Raw genomic sequence first — 16,609 nt, 5'->3', positions numbered from 1 at the left:
TTGTGTGTAATGAATCTAAAATATATGAAAGTCTAATGTTTATCAGTACATTACAGAAAATAATGAACTTTATCACAATATGCTAATTTTTTGAGAAGGACCTGTATATATATATATATATATATATATATATATATATATATATATATATACACCGGTATATATATACTGTATATACAGTATATACTGTGACTGCATGAAGGTGGGGGCAGCCCTAGAGGTTGAGTGGTCATGTGACTGCCTGGTATTATAGATTTGAAGAAGGGAGGAGCATGGGTAAGTGTGTCCACTATTTGTTGGCAGCAGCTGTTATATATTTTGCCCACATGGAGTATTACATTCTGGGAAACATCTATTGTATTTTCTTTACACTAATATTGTATAATTTTCTTTCTTTTTTTTATTTTAGAAAATGGTGATTTTCTGGCACTGGACCTTGGAGGAACAAACTTCAGAGTATTACTTGTCAAGATTAGAAGTGGTAAAAGAAGAACAGTGGAGATGCATAATAAGATTTATGCCATCCCTATAGATAGTATGCAGGGCACTGGAGAGGAGGTATGCCACATACATGATACATATATACATGCTTCCTCCTAGTCATCCTGGCCACTAGTCTCCATGCTTTATACATCAGCTGGATTATGAATGCTATTATGTACATGGAATGAGTTGGATTTCATGGGAAGTCAGTGAGGCACAAGGACCAGTGATTATAGAGTTTGCAGTTCACCATTCAGGAACTTCATGTTAGCTTTTGTGCAAAGTGGGTTTAGGCCACACGGGGGCCATGGGGCGAATGCCCCCCATCAAAGCAAGCTCCTGGGGGCTCCCGCTCTACCAGACCCCCTTAGGTGGCCTCCCTCTGACTACTCCCGCCCCCCCATGTTTGGTAGTTCTGCTGCCTTGAAATAACTCACCTGTCCTGGTGGCTGCTCTATCCCGATCTCCATCTTCAGCCCTGTTGCCTGCGTCTGGCACACATTATGTGCAAATAACGTGCCCTGGCATAGAGAAGAGACAGGCAACGGGGCTGATGTGGGCGGAGGGGGCCTGGGACAATTGCCTCCCTTGCCTCAATGGCAGCGCCGGCCCTGCCCCCAACTCTCATACTACATGGAGTTGGTAAAATTGGTCAGTGATTGGCCAATCAAAGTTGAAGGTGTGTACCAGGTTTAAGCATAGCGGTCGCACATTTGATCACTGCAAGCTTGATGTGTCCGCTAACCCAAATTTGTCTTTAGCGTAAAATGTTACAGGATGTTATCTGTCCATCTGTCCCCCCAAGTTGTTGAAGTCTTTAACAGATGACTACAGGAAAGGAGGTGGGCTTTTATTGCTCTATTGCTTGTCTCAGTGTAATAGCAAATGGTCATCTCTTAGGTGTGCTGTCCCAGCCATTCCCTGAAAAGAAACTCCTGCTAGATCTGACTGCCACACACGATAGGTTAAAAATAGTTGAATTTACAGCATTTGATAAAAACGATTGGCTGTACTAAAGAATCGAAAGGTGTTTTTTTTTCCTTAGAATTTCTTGTTTTTATCGCTATAAGTCAAAATTGAATGGTGTAGGTTAGATTGTCAGTTTCTTCATTGATAGGCCCAAGCGATAATTTATTTATTTTTCAAAATTTTGGGAAAATTGAACATGTGTGTGATACATTGGTCAGATTTTTCAAATGTTACAATGAATCTGAAAAATCGAATTGAAAAGAAATCTAAAGAAATTGCATAGTGTGTGGCCCCCTTTAGTATGTCATTGCGTATAACCTAGGTTCTCAATGTGTGGTACGCGTACCCGAGGAGGTACTTCTGATGGTTCCAGGGGGTACTCGGGCTTGATATATTTAACCAATAACAACAAATTTAGAGTTTTAGAAAATGCTAAATCTTATTTAAGCAACACCAAGTTAGTGTTTTAGCTGATTAAAAGCAATAGTAAATGCGTGGATATAGTTTAGAACCAATTATCATGTACTACGATTAAATATACTCGATATACTCGACTATAAGTCTAATAATTTAGGTCTGACTCACTAAATAAAAGTACAGGGGTCGACTTATACACGAGTCACGAGCAACACTGAGCACACTGAGTAATGTATGTACTATTAGTGACATTCCCATTTGTAGCAATGTACCCAGCAGTAAACTTTCTTGATAAAGGAAATGCCAAGAAAAAACAAGTCTGAAAGTCCTGCCCACAACAATTAACGGGAAAAGGGGCAGGGGGGGGGGGGAATACTGGGCATGCGGGAAGGGGGGTGAATAATTGCTGCACTTGGTGGCCTGGAGGAGTTATTGGCTGCACTTAAGGGATAGGAAGGGTTAATGGCTGCAATACTGAATGTAGTGCAGTCATTAACCCCTTTTCTAAGTGCAGCTGTTAATGCCTCCTGGTTCCCAAGTGCAGCCATTCACTTTACTGTATAGACTTATACTTGAGTCAACAAAAAATTCCAGCTTAAAAGGGTCAAATATTGGAGTCAACTCGATTTGTCAAGGGGTACTTGTGATAATGTTTCCCATGCTAGGGGGTACTTAGTGAGTACAGGGTTTTAAAAGGGGTACATACCAACAAAATGTTGAGAAACACTGGCGCATAACACTGTATACTTGCTTTCGTATGGTCTCTGCGTGGAGTAATATGATTTCCTGTGTTTCAAATAAAAGCTGCTGTTGTAGGCATTCAAATGACAATGAATGTGAAACTTGAATACTGCAAAAAATAGGAATTGGCTCTTGGGTGCACATAGAAAACGTATAATTTATTAGTTAGTTGAAAAGTTCAGACAATAAGCTGATAGCAAAAAGTTTGTGAAAAAAACACAAGACAAAAAACAATGCATACAAATGTTAAAAACATCCCCATAGAAAAACATGACCAAAAGGAGGCTGCAGCCCTCCAATAAAAGGTTCTGGTACTCATGTGCACATGAAGTGGCCTAAAAGGATGTATATTGATAGATCCAGATGTAACTTCCAAAGGCCTTGAGCAGAAATATTAGCACAACAGCATAGCATGCAGTTCTTGCAGGCAAATTAAATGGTAGTATAGATGAGCCTTCAAAGCATAGCAAAATGTAGCATGCAGCAAGCAGCAGTTAGTAATAAGCAATGACTCCAGATGCAGGTGACTCCAAAAATAGCAATCACATCAGGCAACGTTCTGTGTAATCCATAATCCCACTCGCAGATCTGGACGACTGTATTGAAACAATCATAAATAAAGGAGATCACCAGAACTCCAACAAGACCCAATTGCAGTCCATCAGGAGATATATCACATCAAGCCATGCAGTTTAAGCAGCCATAGAGAAACGCCCATCCCTGCATGATGTGTATGCAATTCAGGAAAGTTCATGCTCCAATTGTAAAACTGAAAAAGTGGATCAGCCAGTGTACATAGCTACCAGTCCTTGGTGTAGATTAGGTCATGAATCACAAGCTGGGGATATATCATGGCGTTAGATGACTCCACGACATGTTTCGCTGATCACAAAGTCAGCCTCCTCAGGTGGTAACGCCAGATCAATAGGTGACTCTATGCACGAACGCCAGAGCCGCCATAAGAACGCAATAGGTGCACCGCCCACCTCCATCCTCCGCCCCGAGCCAATCGGTGTGCTGCTCCAAGCGCCCGGCGTCATATCCGGAGACGCCCCATGTCAAACACGGAGAGAACCGGAAAGAGGACGCCAAGCGCCTCAGGGTGGAACGCACGAAAGCGCGTCCACCCTGATAGCAGCCAATGGGATTAGGCTGACTATACCCGGACTCCGCCCTAAAAGGGCGGACTCTGGCGGGGCCAGACAACGCATAGATAGGCGTGTCACTGGGAAGGGTGCAGACGCCCCCTAACTGTATAGTGACACGATAATCCTCCAGAGCCCGTCCAGAGGGGCGCATACCACAGACAACCAAACGCGCGCGAGAGGCCATAGCCTTTCCAGGTTGTACTCTGCACTCCCCAGATGGCCAGGATGGAGAAGAGGTAGGCGGGTGCACATGCGTGTATACAACATACATTATAATACATCCTAACCATATATATGCAGAAAAGGTAGATCTATAAATATGTCAAAAATACCTAAATGTCTAAATAGATTAGATCAAATCACTTCAATTATTTGGGGGCCCATAACAATATGTCCCAAAGCTATGCATGCAGAACAGCAGTTCTCAACAGAGAACTTTATATGGAAAGTATAGTTAGTACTGTTTGGGAATACGTTTAGCATTTTCACGGTTGCCCTTCTTGGTGTGTAATAGTGTGTGAATGTGAAACTTGTTTTTCAGCTTTTCGATCACATTGTTCACTGCATCTCCGATTTCCTGGACTACATGGGAATCAAAGGAGCCAAGCTTCCCCTGGGATTCACCTTCTCGTTCCCCTGCAAGCAGACCAGCCTAGATGCCGTAAGTCAACTGGGGGGGGATGCTGGCTGGGAATGCGGAGTGCTGCCCTTACTGTCTTCCTCTTATGCTGTTGTGTTGCAGTGATGTCTAATTCAAACAGTGGCGTTCAGATATAAAGCTATAAGGCCTGGGACTCACTGGCAGTGCTTTTCTAAGCATTTTAGCTCTTGCTAATGTAATGCTATGGGGAAATCACATCCCTCAAGTGGGATCACACTTATAGCATTTCATTAACAAAAGCTTTTCCAATCCCAAGTGCTTAGTAACATACTGCTAAGCTAAGGCCTAAGGCCTGGAACCCACTAGCAGTGATTTTCTAAGCCTTTTGTAAACGCTTGTGCTTTGAAAAGCTTTTGCTAATGTAATTATGGGTGTGATCCCACTTGAGCAATGTGATTTTATAAAAATCCCCCATAGCATTGCATTAGCAAGAGCTTTTCAAATCACTAGCGCTTAGAAGGGAGTCTAAGGGCTCAACCCCACTAGCAGAGTTTTCTAAGCGCTTGTGAATTGTAAAAGCTCTTGCTAATGCAATGTTATGGGGGATTTTTATAAAATCACATCGCTCAAGTGGGATCACACCGATAGCATTACATTAGTGTAACATCTGCGGAATTGTTTTCGCGGTCAGCGCACAAGATGCGCACTGACACAGCGAAAAAACCCCACAAGCGTATAATTGGGTGAACCCAGGCTAGGTGCAATGCACCAGCAGAGGGCAATTCCCACCGGCAGATGGCGCTGTGGAGTGCAGACGAGCACAGCCACAAATGCCAGATGGGAATTGTACAGATCTAAGACAAAGCGGGGCTGAACAGCCCTTAAAGAGAAAGAGCACAGATACAGGATGAATGTGTGTTCACCAGTCTAGTCGCGACCCTGCGACAGTGAACACACATCAGCAAAAACAAAAGCAAAAACGCGATCGCGAGAAAGGCGATCGCCAGAAGTGACACAAGACTGATCAGAACAGAACTCAAGAGTAGCAAAGGCACAGCAAACGACAATGAGAAAATAACGAAAATAGCAAACGCTAACTAAACGCGAACACCGCACTCATTCGCAACAGCGAACACGTTTACAGCGCGAACACCGCACGTTAAGCGCAACAGAGACAAGCACGCCTAACTAACCACCGACAGACAAACACGAAACAGAGAACGCGAGCACTTGCTTAACGGTTACTTCACCGAGCCTACAGCAAGCGTTCGTATCAGACAAGACAGACAGATCAACAGAAAACAGGTATAGGTCAGATAAGATCCACTGCTCTTTCCGCCAGAGCGAGTGCGATCCAAGTACAGGGACAAGAAGGCAGATCAGAAGGAGCCACAGCCGCTACCGCTAGGGGCCAGTGCGATCCAAACACGACAGACAGATGAGGTAGCCGGTAGCAACCGCTGCTCCAGCTTACACTCCAAGAACATGGATCAGAAGGATCCACAGCCGCTACCGCTAGAGGCTAGTGCGATCCAAACAAGACAGACAGATTAACAGAAGGGGCTACCAGTAGCGACCGCTGCTCTGGTTAGCACCTGAGACAGACAGAACGATTTCCTGACAACCACCGTTGGTGACAGGACAATCGCAACAAAGAGGCAATACAGACAACACAGATAAACAATCTAACTGCACTAGGGAAACTGCCTAGTACAGTCCCAAGAATTACTCTAAGATAACTTTGACAAGAAATAGCATGGCTGACACTCTAGGAGTGTTTCAACAAACCCTGAAGGGATGACCAGCCAAGGACTCTGGGAAAACATAGATTTTTATACTACCAGCCTACAAAGGAGGCAGCTAGGTGATTTGCATAACCAATGTATGCAAATCCCTCAGCAGCAAAGCAGGTCTGGAACTTGCAAAGAAAAGACAGGTCTCTCTTCCAGAGACCTGCAGCCCACAGACTAGAGGAATGGTCAAACAGCTGTCTGCCTGTGCAACCAGCTGAGCGGATCATTACAATTAGCAAGAGATTTTCAAATCACAAAGCGCTCAGAAAAGCTCTCCTAGTGGGTTCCAGGCCTTAGGGCCTGTTTCCACTAGGGCTGTTTGTGCCCGAATTCACGCGCATGAATACGTGTCCAGAATCTCAGCCTATTTATATCAATAGGCTGCTTTCCGAATTTGGGTGCGTGAAAAAAATTCAAATTCTGGACAACCCCTCCAGTGGCGTAACTAAGGAGCTGTGGGCCTCGATGCAAGTTTTACATTGGGGCTCCCCAAGCACGCTATATATAATAATTGATACGGCGCACCAAAACCTGCCAATGGCAACTACAGTGTCAGAGGTGCAAGAAGGGAATGGGGAACAGCTTGTTAACTGATCACCACTATTCACAGTATCTATAGAAGTGATTATTATGAGCACAGAACCAATAGAGAGCTAATACTAAAGTTGAGGGAGGGCCCCAATGTGCTTGTAACCTCTGCACCTCCTACTGCTATGCCCCTAAACACGTCCATGCATGGCACGGCTAAAGGGATTTGGATGGGTAATCGGCGCACACAAGTGCCGGCATCCGTCTTGGAGACGGATGGCACTAGTACGGTAGAAACCAATAGCCATTTTCTCTTAGATTGTAGTAGGCCGCTTGCAATGCTTGCTGCTTTCTTCATGGTAATGCTCCTCCAGAAAGCATGGATTACAATAGAGCAATGACACATAACAAGCACCGCCCCTGTACTATGCAGGAGAGACACTAAGCTGTGGCACTGGAGTCCCTAGCTGTGAATCTCAGTTAATAAATAGTCGATATACATTGCCATTCACCCTTTCCATTGCCGTTAACCCTTTCCGATCCGATTATGTGATCACCCACATCCTCTCCAGCACTTTCTTTTTTCCGGTGTGCGGGGAGGATGTGGGTGATCGCGGGAGTGCTGCCGGGGTAGGGATGGGGAGGGTCTCTACCTTCTTGCACGAGAGTGAGCCAGTGACCCAGCATCAGCAGAAGGAGGGGGGGCAGCACCAGCTCACACGCTGTAGCTCCACCCATATTGCATGCACTCCAGTGTATTAATGGTATTACATGGCTCAGCGTGGTACAGAAGTGTCTACTAAGGGTTCTTTTACACTTAATCAGTTGCTCTCAGTTATAACTGAAAGAAAACTGATTTTCAAAGTAATGACCATGTTTGCCTATGGCCTCTTTTACACTTAACGCGTTTTAACTCAAATCTTCTTCCCAATGCACTGTTATGGAAAAAATGCGTACCAAGGTGCACTAACACGTACTAACGCACACCAACTGATTGAGTGTAAACGGGGCCTTAGCTTAGGGTGATGCTGTGCCGGTCTACATCCAGCAACAGCGCCCCTAATGGCGAGCCCAAATGCCCCCACGTCATATTTAAATGACATGGTGCAGCGGCGGAGGAAGGATCTAAAGGGGACGGATTTGTGCCGGTTATTGTGTGGCAACAGTGCCCCCAAGCAGCAGCCATTTTTCCTGTGTTGGACTTTTACCGTCATTGGGCCCATACTGGAAGAAGCCAATGTCGGACACAGTCTGACATAGGATTGGAAAGGGTTAATGGTCAGAAGGAGGGCTCATTTAGATTTAAGTTAGATCATAAAGTAAGAAATTATAGGCATTCCTAATTATAGTGTGGCCAATAAGACAATACAACCACTGTTTCACTATCCTCCTCATAGTCTGCCTGACGTCTACTCCGGTAATTAGTTCTCCTGACTGCAGGAACTTATGGCACAGGCTAGATCAGATTGCAGCATATACTGACACACAAACACAGAAAGGAGTGTCATGTGATCGTTTGAATAGCTGTGAACATTATGGTGGCCATACATGGTACAATAAAACGTTTGATTATCCCGTTTATTCGATCTAAATGATCGAATCGAATGAAAGTTTAAAATATTTGTTTTTCGATCAAGAAATTAGAACGATTATCCCATTTTTTCGAGAAAAATCAGATTGGACATGCTGGAAAAATCTTTATATTCGATCTAACTGAATAATCGAACTAAATTATCTAATCGAAAAAAATGAAAAATTGTACCATGTATGGGCACCATTAGGGGGACATCGCCACAAAGCCAAATCCAGATTGATTTCAGCATGTGGTGTATGGGCAGCTGACAGATCTCTCTCTAATCAGATTCGATTAGAGAGAGATCGGTCTCTTGGTTGAATCTGCCTACAATTGCTAGCAATTCACCAATGCAATTAGCGCTATTGCGTGCATTCCGCACGCGTAGATATGCGGCAACGCGTATTTTTGTACGCGTTGCGGTCCGCAATAGCGCTAATTGCATTGGTGAATGCGTCAAAAACGACTGGTGAGTCGTCAAAAACGTAACTAAGTGACAGCGGGGGACCAGAGGATTCCAGAGCGGCGCCGAGGGCACAGGACTGCTGCAGGGGGCTGGTAATAGCCCCAGCTAAGTAAAACTCTTTACCCCCCGTTCAGTTAAGGTTCCCTTTAACAGATCAGGGTAATGGCGTGAGTATCAGGGGTGGGAGAAAGACAGGGCAGGGTATTGCAACAGGTTAAAGGGCAAGTGACCAGAGCAGCAAACTAGGAAACTGAACTGAATGCAACAGCAACTAGGGAAGGGTGAAACCAGTAAATACATTGGTTGTGGTGAGCATGTTATGCATAATGAGGTGCCAGAGACTGCAGGGAGACACCCTCTGGTGTCCAATGGAACTACATCCAAAACAAACCACCAGAAGCTAAAACAACCTGGAGGTTTCTTGCCAGTACTTCGGTGTTCACCAGACTTTGAGGCGCTTAGTAAGTTATGTTTAACAGTGCAGTTTCTAGGCTAAAATGCACCCAGGGCGAGTGTGTAAAAATTGCGCCCCCCCCCCCCAAGCAAGGTATGGGTGCCCGCAGTATAGGTTAGCCAGGTCTAGTTGCACTTAGTATAGGTCCCCCCAGTATAGGTAGCCAAGAATAGGTATCCCAGTATAGGTAGCCAGGCATAGGTGAGCCAGTATAGTTGCCCCCGCTATAGGTTAGCCAGGTAGGTGCCTCCAGTATAGGTAGCCAGTATAGTTGCCCCCAGTATAGGTTAGATAGGCAGGCGCCCCCGGTATAAGTTAGTTAGGTAGGTGCCCCAGTACAGGTTAGCTAGGTGGGTGCCTCTAATATAGGTAGCCAGAATAGTTGCCCCCAGCATAGGTTAGATAGGTAGGTTCCCCCCAGTATAGGTTAGATGGGTAGCTGCCCCCCAGTATAGGTTAGATTAGGTAGGTGCCCCCCAGTATAGGTTAGGTAGCTGCTCCCCAGTATAGGTTAGATTAAGTAGCTGCCCCCCAGCGTAGGTTAGATTAAGTAGGTGCCCCCCAGTGTAGGTTAGATTAAGTAGGTGCCCCCCAGTGTAGGTTAGATTAAGTAGGTTCCCCCCAGTATAGGTTAGATAGGTAGGTGCCCCCCAGCGTAGGTGAGATTAGGTAGCTGCCCCCCAGCATACGTTAGATTAGGTAGCTGCCCCCCAGCATACGTTAGATTAGGTAGCTGCCCCCCAGTATAGGTTAGATTAGGTAGCTGCCCCCCAGCGTAGGTTAGATTAAGTAGGTGCCCCCCAGTGTAGGTTAGATTAGGTAGGTGCCCCCCAGTGTAGGTTAGATTAGGTAGCTGCCCCCCAGTATAGGTTAGATTAGGTAGCTGCCCCCCAGCGTAGGTTAGATTAAGTAGATGCCCCCCAGTGTAGGTTAGATTAGGTAGGTGCCCCCCAGTGTAGGTTAGATAGGTAGGTGCCCCCCAGTGTAGGTTAGATAGGTAGGTGCCCCCCAGCGTAGGTTAGATTAGGTAGCTGCCCCCCAGTATAGGTTAGATTAGGTTGGTGCCCCCCAGGGTAGGTTACATTAGGTAGGTGCCCCCCAGGGTAGGTTAGATTAGGTAGGTGCCCCCCAGTATAGGATAGATAGGTAGGTGCCCCCCAGCGTAGGTTAGATTAGGTAGGTGCCCCCCAGGGTAGGTTAGATAGGTAGCTGTCCCCCATAATGGAGGGGGGAGCCGGAGCCGCGGGGAGGGCAACCCGACCTCTCCCTCCCTCTCCTGGGCCGCCCTCTGTGCTACCCCCTCAGATGCAGAGCGCAGCAGCCAGGGAGGAAGCACTGTAAACAACATACCTCCCTGCGTTCCAAGCGCTGCTCTCTCGCCGCCGGTCTCTTCCTCTCTGCCGCCTATACGATGATGCACACGCTGGTTCCTGTTAGCCGGAACTAGTGTGTGCATCATCGTATAGGCGGCAGAGAGGAAGAGACCGGCGGTGAGAGACCAGCGCTTGAAACGCAGGGAGGTATGTTGTTTACAGCGCTTCCTCCCTGGCTGCTGCTGCTGCGCTCTGCATCTGAGGGGGGAGCACGGAGGGCGGCCCAGGAGAGGGAGGGAGAGGTCGGGCTGCCCTCCCAGCGGCTCCGGCTCCCCCCTCCATTTCAGCGCCCACCTCTCAACAGCGCCCCGGGCGGCGGCACGGGCCGCACGGCGCTTAAAACGGGCCTGATGTTTAATATGTCTGTCTTTTGTGTAATCCCAGGTTTGCTAAACCCATATGGCTATACTTTTACTAGGATTCATAGGAAATCTACGCTAAGCTGCCTTTGGCAGGTGCTTACCTTCCTTTAGGGCTTGTTCATACTACAAGAGCTGCTTTTCTAAGTGCTTTGTGATTTTAAAAGCTCTTGCTAATGTTATCCTAAGCGTGTGTTCACACTGGACTGATGTGATTTTGTAAAAATCCCCCATAGCATTGCATTAGCAAGAGCTTTTCAAATCACTAGCACTTAAAAAGCTTTCATAGTCTGAACATGTCCTTACTGTGTATTTCTGTTGGAATGACAACTAGGATTTCAATGGCTGCTTTTAGGCGATACCTCCCTTTTTTAAAACAATTTTTTTGTCTATGTTACGTCAGTTAATGCATTTGCTTTATTCATAAACATCCAGGGTATCCTGCTAACCTGGACCAAAGGCTTCAAGGCAACTGACTGCGAAGGAGAGGATGTGGTTAACTTACTAAGAGAAGGAATCAAGAGGAGAGAGGTGAGTATGACTAACATGCCATCTGCCGCATTCATAAATTGCACAGCACTATTCATCACGTCTTATTGGTTTATAAAATCTCATTCCAGTGCTTTATAGTTTGTGATAATTGCGTTATAACTGAGGCAGTGTCATTGTGAGATTGTGCAATGACTCAGGATTTTATGAACAATTATACTATAAATGAGCAGAAATGCTACTCGTTAAAGATTGCTTATGGGCTTAGCAGAGCTAATTATGGAATCAGATATAATACTTCTATGAAGATGATGTTACTTTTAAGCATATGTGGGATTCATTTGGGGCGTATTTGTTTACATGAAAAGAAGAGTACTAAAATGATCCCATTTTTTTATTTTATACCCTGCTCCTTTTTTTGTCTCGCATGTTTCTCCCCTCTTGGATACATCTAATCCAAGAGTAAGTAAAAGTGCCCTATATACTGCAAAATCAGTAATGCATTATAGTTATATTATTGACCCTCCAGCTGTTACGGAACTACAAGTCCTACAATGCAGTTGCCTTTATGAGTCATGACTGTGGTTGTCAGGCTCCTGCAATGCATTGTGGGACTTGTAGTTCCTTAAAGAGAACCTGAGGTGGGTTTGAAGAATATTATCTGCATACAGAGGCTGGATCTGCCTATACAGCCCAGCCTCTGTTGCTATCCCAAACCCCCCTAAGGTCCCCCTGCACTCTGCAATCCCTCATAAATCACAGCCACGCTGCTGACAAACAGCTTGTCAGAGCTGGCTGTGTTTATCTCTATAGTGTCAGTCTGATGCTCTCCCCGCCTCCTGCAGAACTCCAGTCCCCGCCTGCATCCCTTCCCTCCCTGCTGATTGGAGGGAAGGGACGGGGGCAGGGACCGGAGCTATGCAGGAGGCGGGGGAGCAACTAAGACTGACACTACAGATGTAAACACAGCCTCACAGCGTGGCTGTGATTTATGAGGGATTGCAGAGTGCAGGGGGACCTTAGGGGGGTTTGGGATAGCAACAGAGGCTGGGCTGTATAGGCAGATCCAGCCTCTGTATGCAGATAATATTCTTCAAACCCACCTCGGGTTCTCTTTAACAGCTGGAGAGCCAAGTTTGCAGATCACTGACCTAGGAGCAGCAGGGATTAATTTCATATATAATGAGTTCTTTTATCCTTTATGATAATGCTCTTTTTTTGCAATCTGTGTAGAGAGCCAAAACTGTTTTCATGGGTGAGGTAGAATAATGGTGGCTTTTCACAATTTTATATATTAAACTACGTTACATTAGAGTGGACCCGAACTCTTGCACAGGACACAAGGAAAACAGAGAAATGCACCCTGTGTGTTTTTGGAGAGAAGAGGCTATCTAATTCACCCTCATCTTCAAGTAATCACTAGTGTAATTTGATCTCAGCTGTGTCAGCACAGGAATACAGCAGTCCTCAGCAGAACAGCTAGTATGTAAACACAGGATGTTTGTCTGCTTCCATGAAAGCAGGAAGTAGACACACTGCAGATTTATTGCAGGAGTTCTGTAAGCTGTAACAAAGAAATGTTTTTTCTTGTAAGGTTATTATGCTGTTTCTTATCTTTTAGAGCAGAGAGGAAGTTCTGAGTTCAGGTCCACTTTAACGGGTGCAGAAATGTTTACAGGAACGGTCTTTCTTCCAGGACCTCCTTTCGCTTGTTGCCTTTTTTTAATTGCATAGTTACCATTGCGGAGTATGTAGGTCCAAGCGGCCCACGCAGGCGTAAAGTGCATCCTCACTGCGCATGTACGGGTATGTGTTTGGAGATGCGCAGTTTGCGCAGTTTGCGCAGCTTACGTACCTGCGGCCGCACATACGCAGGCATAGGACGTAACAACTCTGCCATTTATTAGGTAAGATAATATCATGTACACCATGAATACTCCTGGCTTCTCTTCATACTGGAAACTGGTCATTGTCAGTATTCCAATTATTATTTAGTATTTATATTGCTCCAACATCGTCTGCAGGGCTTTACAGAGTATACAGTCATGTCACTAACTGTCCCTCCGAGGAGCTCACAGTCTAATCTCTACCAGTCATTTGTCCATCGTAGTCAAGGGACAATTTTGTCTTAGGGAGAAGCCAATTAACTTTTGTGTATGTTTTTGGGATGTGGGAGGAAACTGGAGTGCCTGGAGAAAACACACACATACACAGGGAGAACATACCAACAGATAGGAGTTGATTCACTATGACAAATAGCATTCCTTATCAGAGTTAACATGCCTTATCGGAGTTAACATGCCTTATCAGAGTCAGTATGCCTTATCAGCGTAGCATAGCGAGCGCTACAAACATATGCCTGCTAATTGGCAATGACGAGAGCTCCACTTGTCCTGCCCTGAGCCCCTGTAGGTCCAATCACTTTAAAGGACATTATCCACACACTTTGATTGGCTCAATAGGCTGCCTGTCAAATTTCCTGTCAAGTGACAGGCAGCCTATTGGGCCAATCAAAGTGCGGGGATTATGTCCTTTAGGGCTGGTTCAGACGGACGCTTGCGGAGCGTTTACCGCAAGCGTTCGGAACGTCGCGTTAAACGCTCCCATTCAAGTGAATGGGAGCATTTGCACCAAGCTTTTACACGAACGCGGCGTTCAGGTCCCCATTTTCGCTAGCGTTCGTGGCCACCCTGGAAGCTACATGTAGCTTCCAGGGGCGGCCAACCGCGTCGGCTAATGTCCCCCTAGGGGAAGAAAAAACGCGACCGCATCCGAACGCGAAGGCTGCTGAAAGCCTGACCGCGCAGCCGCCGCAACGCCCCCAAACGCGACGCTATGCAGTCGTCCCTGTGAACCAGCCCTTAAAGTGATTGGACCCACAGGGGCTCAGGGCAGGACGAATGGAGCTCTCGTCATTGCCAATTAGCAGGCATAAGTTTGTAACGCTCGCTATGCTACTCTGATAAGGCATGTTAACTCTGATAAGGCACGCTATTTGTTATAGTGAATCAATCCTAAGTGCCTTGGCTGGGTTTCAAATCTGGAACCCAGTGCTGCAACGTGAGAGTGATATCCACTACGCCACCATGGTGCCCAATCTTGAACAGATTTTGAGAGTGTTGTATAGCAATCACCATAGTGCTTAAGAATGAAAAGATGTGTTTCGTCCGTATATTAATTGCATTCTGTCTTTTTTTTTACTTTCTTTTTTTTAAGGAATTTGACCTGGATGTAGTTGCCATAGTGAATGATACTGTTGGAACAATGATGACTTGTGCATATGAAGATCCAAATTGTGAAATCGGTCTCATTGTCGGTGCGTTCAAAATTCTGCTATACAAATAAAAGCATAACATGTCTCAACTTCTCCCATTACCATCAAACATTGTAGCGCTGCTTGAGCTCATAAAGAATGGAAATACCTTTATTTTAATCTTTGCACCTAGATTATGTGGTGGCAGCAGATCTCTGCTTTCCTGTATCAACTAGCCAGGCTTTAACCTGTACATCGGTCCAGGCCACACCCCCTTCCATCAGGCTTCACTGAAGGTGGGGTGATTAACAATCCTGGCCATACCCCATCACAAAAGAGAAGAAATGTCATGCTTTCCTGAAGTGATACTTTAAAGAGAACCAAGCATCATTTTTAACTCTCAGGGCAGCTCAATAACAAATAAAAATGCATGCTAAAAATGTGGTTCATTATTAAAAAAATCATTTTACCGTATCTTTTTACATTTAAAGTGAATGTTTACCATTTTAAAAATAAAAAAGTCAGATACTCACCTTAGGAGAGGGAAGGCTCGGTCCTAATGAGCCTTCCCTCTCCTCTCCCGGTGCCCGGTCGCGCGCAGGATCCCCCGTAGCAGTATTCGACCAGTTCAGTCAAATACTGCCACTTCCGCTGCCGAAGGGATGTTTCGGAAGCCTTCAGGAGCACTCGGGCTCCCGTAGACGGGCCGCTCCATACTACGCATGCGCGAGCGCCCTCTATGACGCGCTCGCGCGTACGTAGTATGGAGCGGCCCATCTTCGGAAGCCCGAGTGCTCCCGAAGACCTCCGAAGTCCCTGCGGCGGCGGACGCGAACGGGGGAGCCAGCACAGCACCGAGGGCACCGGGAGAGGAGAGGGAAGGCTCATTAGAACCGAGCCTTCCCTCTCCTTAGGTGAGTATCTGACTTTTTTCATTTTTAAAGTGGTACCCACTGGCTTTAAGGGTTAATTACAAGAAGAATCCTTCTACTTCCCGTACTTCCTCTGGGCAAAAGCAACAGAGGATGGAAGGCAGATAAGGACTCATACAATTAGACTTAATTGCCCACAAGCTTAGATCAAACAAACCCATTAAAGTGTACCTCATGCGCAGAAGACCCAGACTGGACGCGACTGAGACAGTTACCAGGGCTGATAGTGGCTGAACGGCAGGCCGTGGGAGAACGGCGAGGGACTTGCACGTGTTTATGCTGCTGGAGGAAGCAGCAGGTAAGTATTGATTTGTTTTTTTTATTTCTGTAGCTCTGGGTTACTTTGTGCAGTAGGGAGGGGGATGAGTGAGAAGACTGTGCTTCAAACAGATAACAGTCACACTTGATACATTTCACACCAACCCTGGATAATGGCAGTGGAAAGGAAGCAGGGGGGTTAACCTCTCAAACATGGCAGCCCTTTCAGCTATTTGAAACCAGGAACTGCTAATCCCTTTAAATTTCACATGCACGTTTGCTGATAAATGAATGTCCTCAGCAGATTTCCTAGCTCCATTTATGAGCAAAAATAAAAACTACGGTCTGCTGACAGCGTGATGTCTAGTAGGGCTGTTAGCTGCTAGTGTAACGTGCTGCTTGCTCTAGGAAATTTTATGGCAGTTATGTGAATTTACCCTAAGTAGGGATAGATTTTGTGTTCAGACAGATAAGGAGAGATAAATTGTCAGTTGGTGAGGAAGGTGAAATAACGTATGCAATAAGTTTTGTGCATCAACCCGATTGGGCCTTAAAACAATTCTACTTGACCAATCAGACTAAAATTTCTACAGTTTAAAGAGACTCTGTAACAAAATTTTGAGCCTTATTTCTTCTATAAGTTCCTATACCTGTTCTAATGTGCTCTGTCTTACTGCAGCCTTTCCTAGTTGCACAGTGGCTGTATTATCTCTGTTATATGATCTAATCTTCTTTCCTCTGACGGCTCTGTCGGGCTCAGGCAGTCAGGCTG

The 16,609-nt window shown here is 45.8% G+C and overlaps 1 protein-coding gene across 1 annotated transcript in view; it reads left to right on the top strand.

Annotated features, from left to right (window-relative positions):
* The window catches only part of LOC137534143 (hexokinase-1), a 128,435-nt gene that overhangs the window by 98,368 nt on the left and 13,458 nt on the right, over positions 1 to 16,609 (top strand). Inside the window, exons 11-14 of the mRNA XM_068255524.1 lie at positions 410 to 558; positions 4,300 to 4,419; positions 11,341 to 11,436; positions 14,611 to 14,710. Coding sequence (XP_068111625.1) covers positions 410 to 558; positions 4,300 to 4,419; positions 11,341 to 11,436; positions 14,611 to 14,710 — 465 coding nt within the window. The remainder of the gene's footprint in view (positions 1 to 409; positions 559 to 4,299; positions 4,420 to 11,340; positions 11,437 to 14,610; positions 14,711 to 16,609) is intronic.

This window comes from Hyperolius riggenbachi, chromosome 10 (genome assembly GCF_040937935.1).
Source record: "Hyperolius riggenbachi isolate aHypRig1 chromosome 10, aHypRig1.pri, whole genome shotgun sequence".
NCBI lineage: Eukaryota > Metazoa > Chordata > Amphibia > Anura > Hyperoliidae > Hyperolius > Hyperolius riggenbachi.
This window is presented reverse-complemented; position numbering and strand designations above follow the sequence as displayed.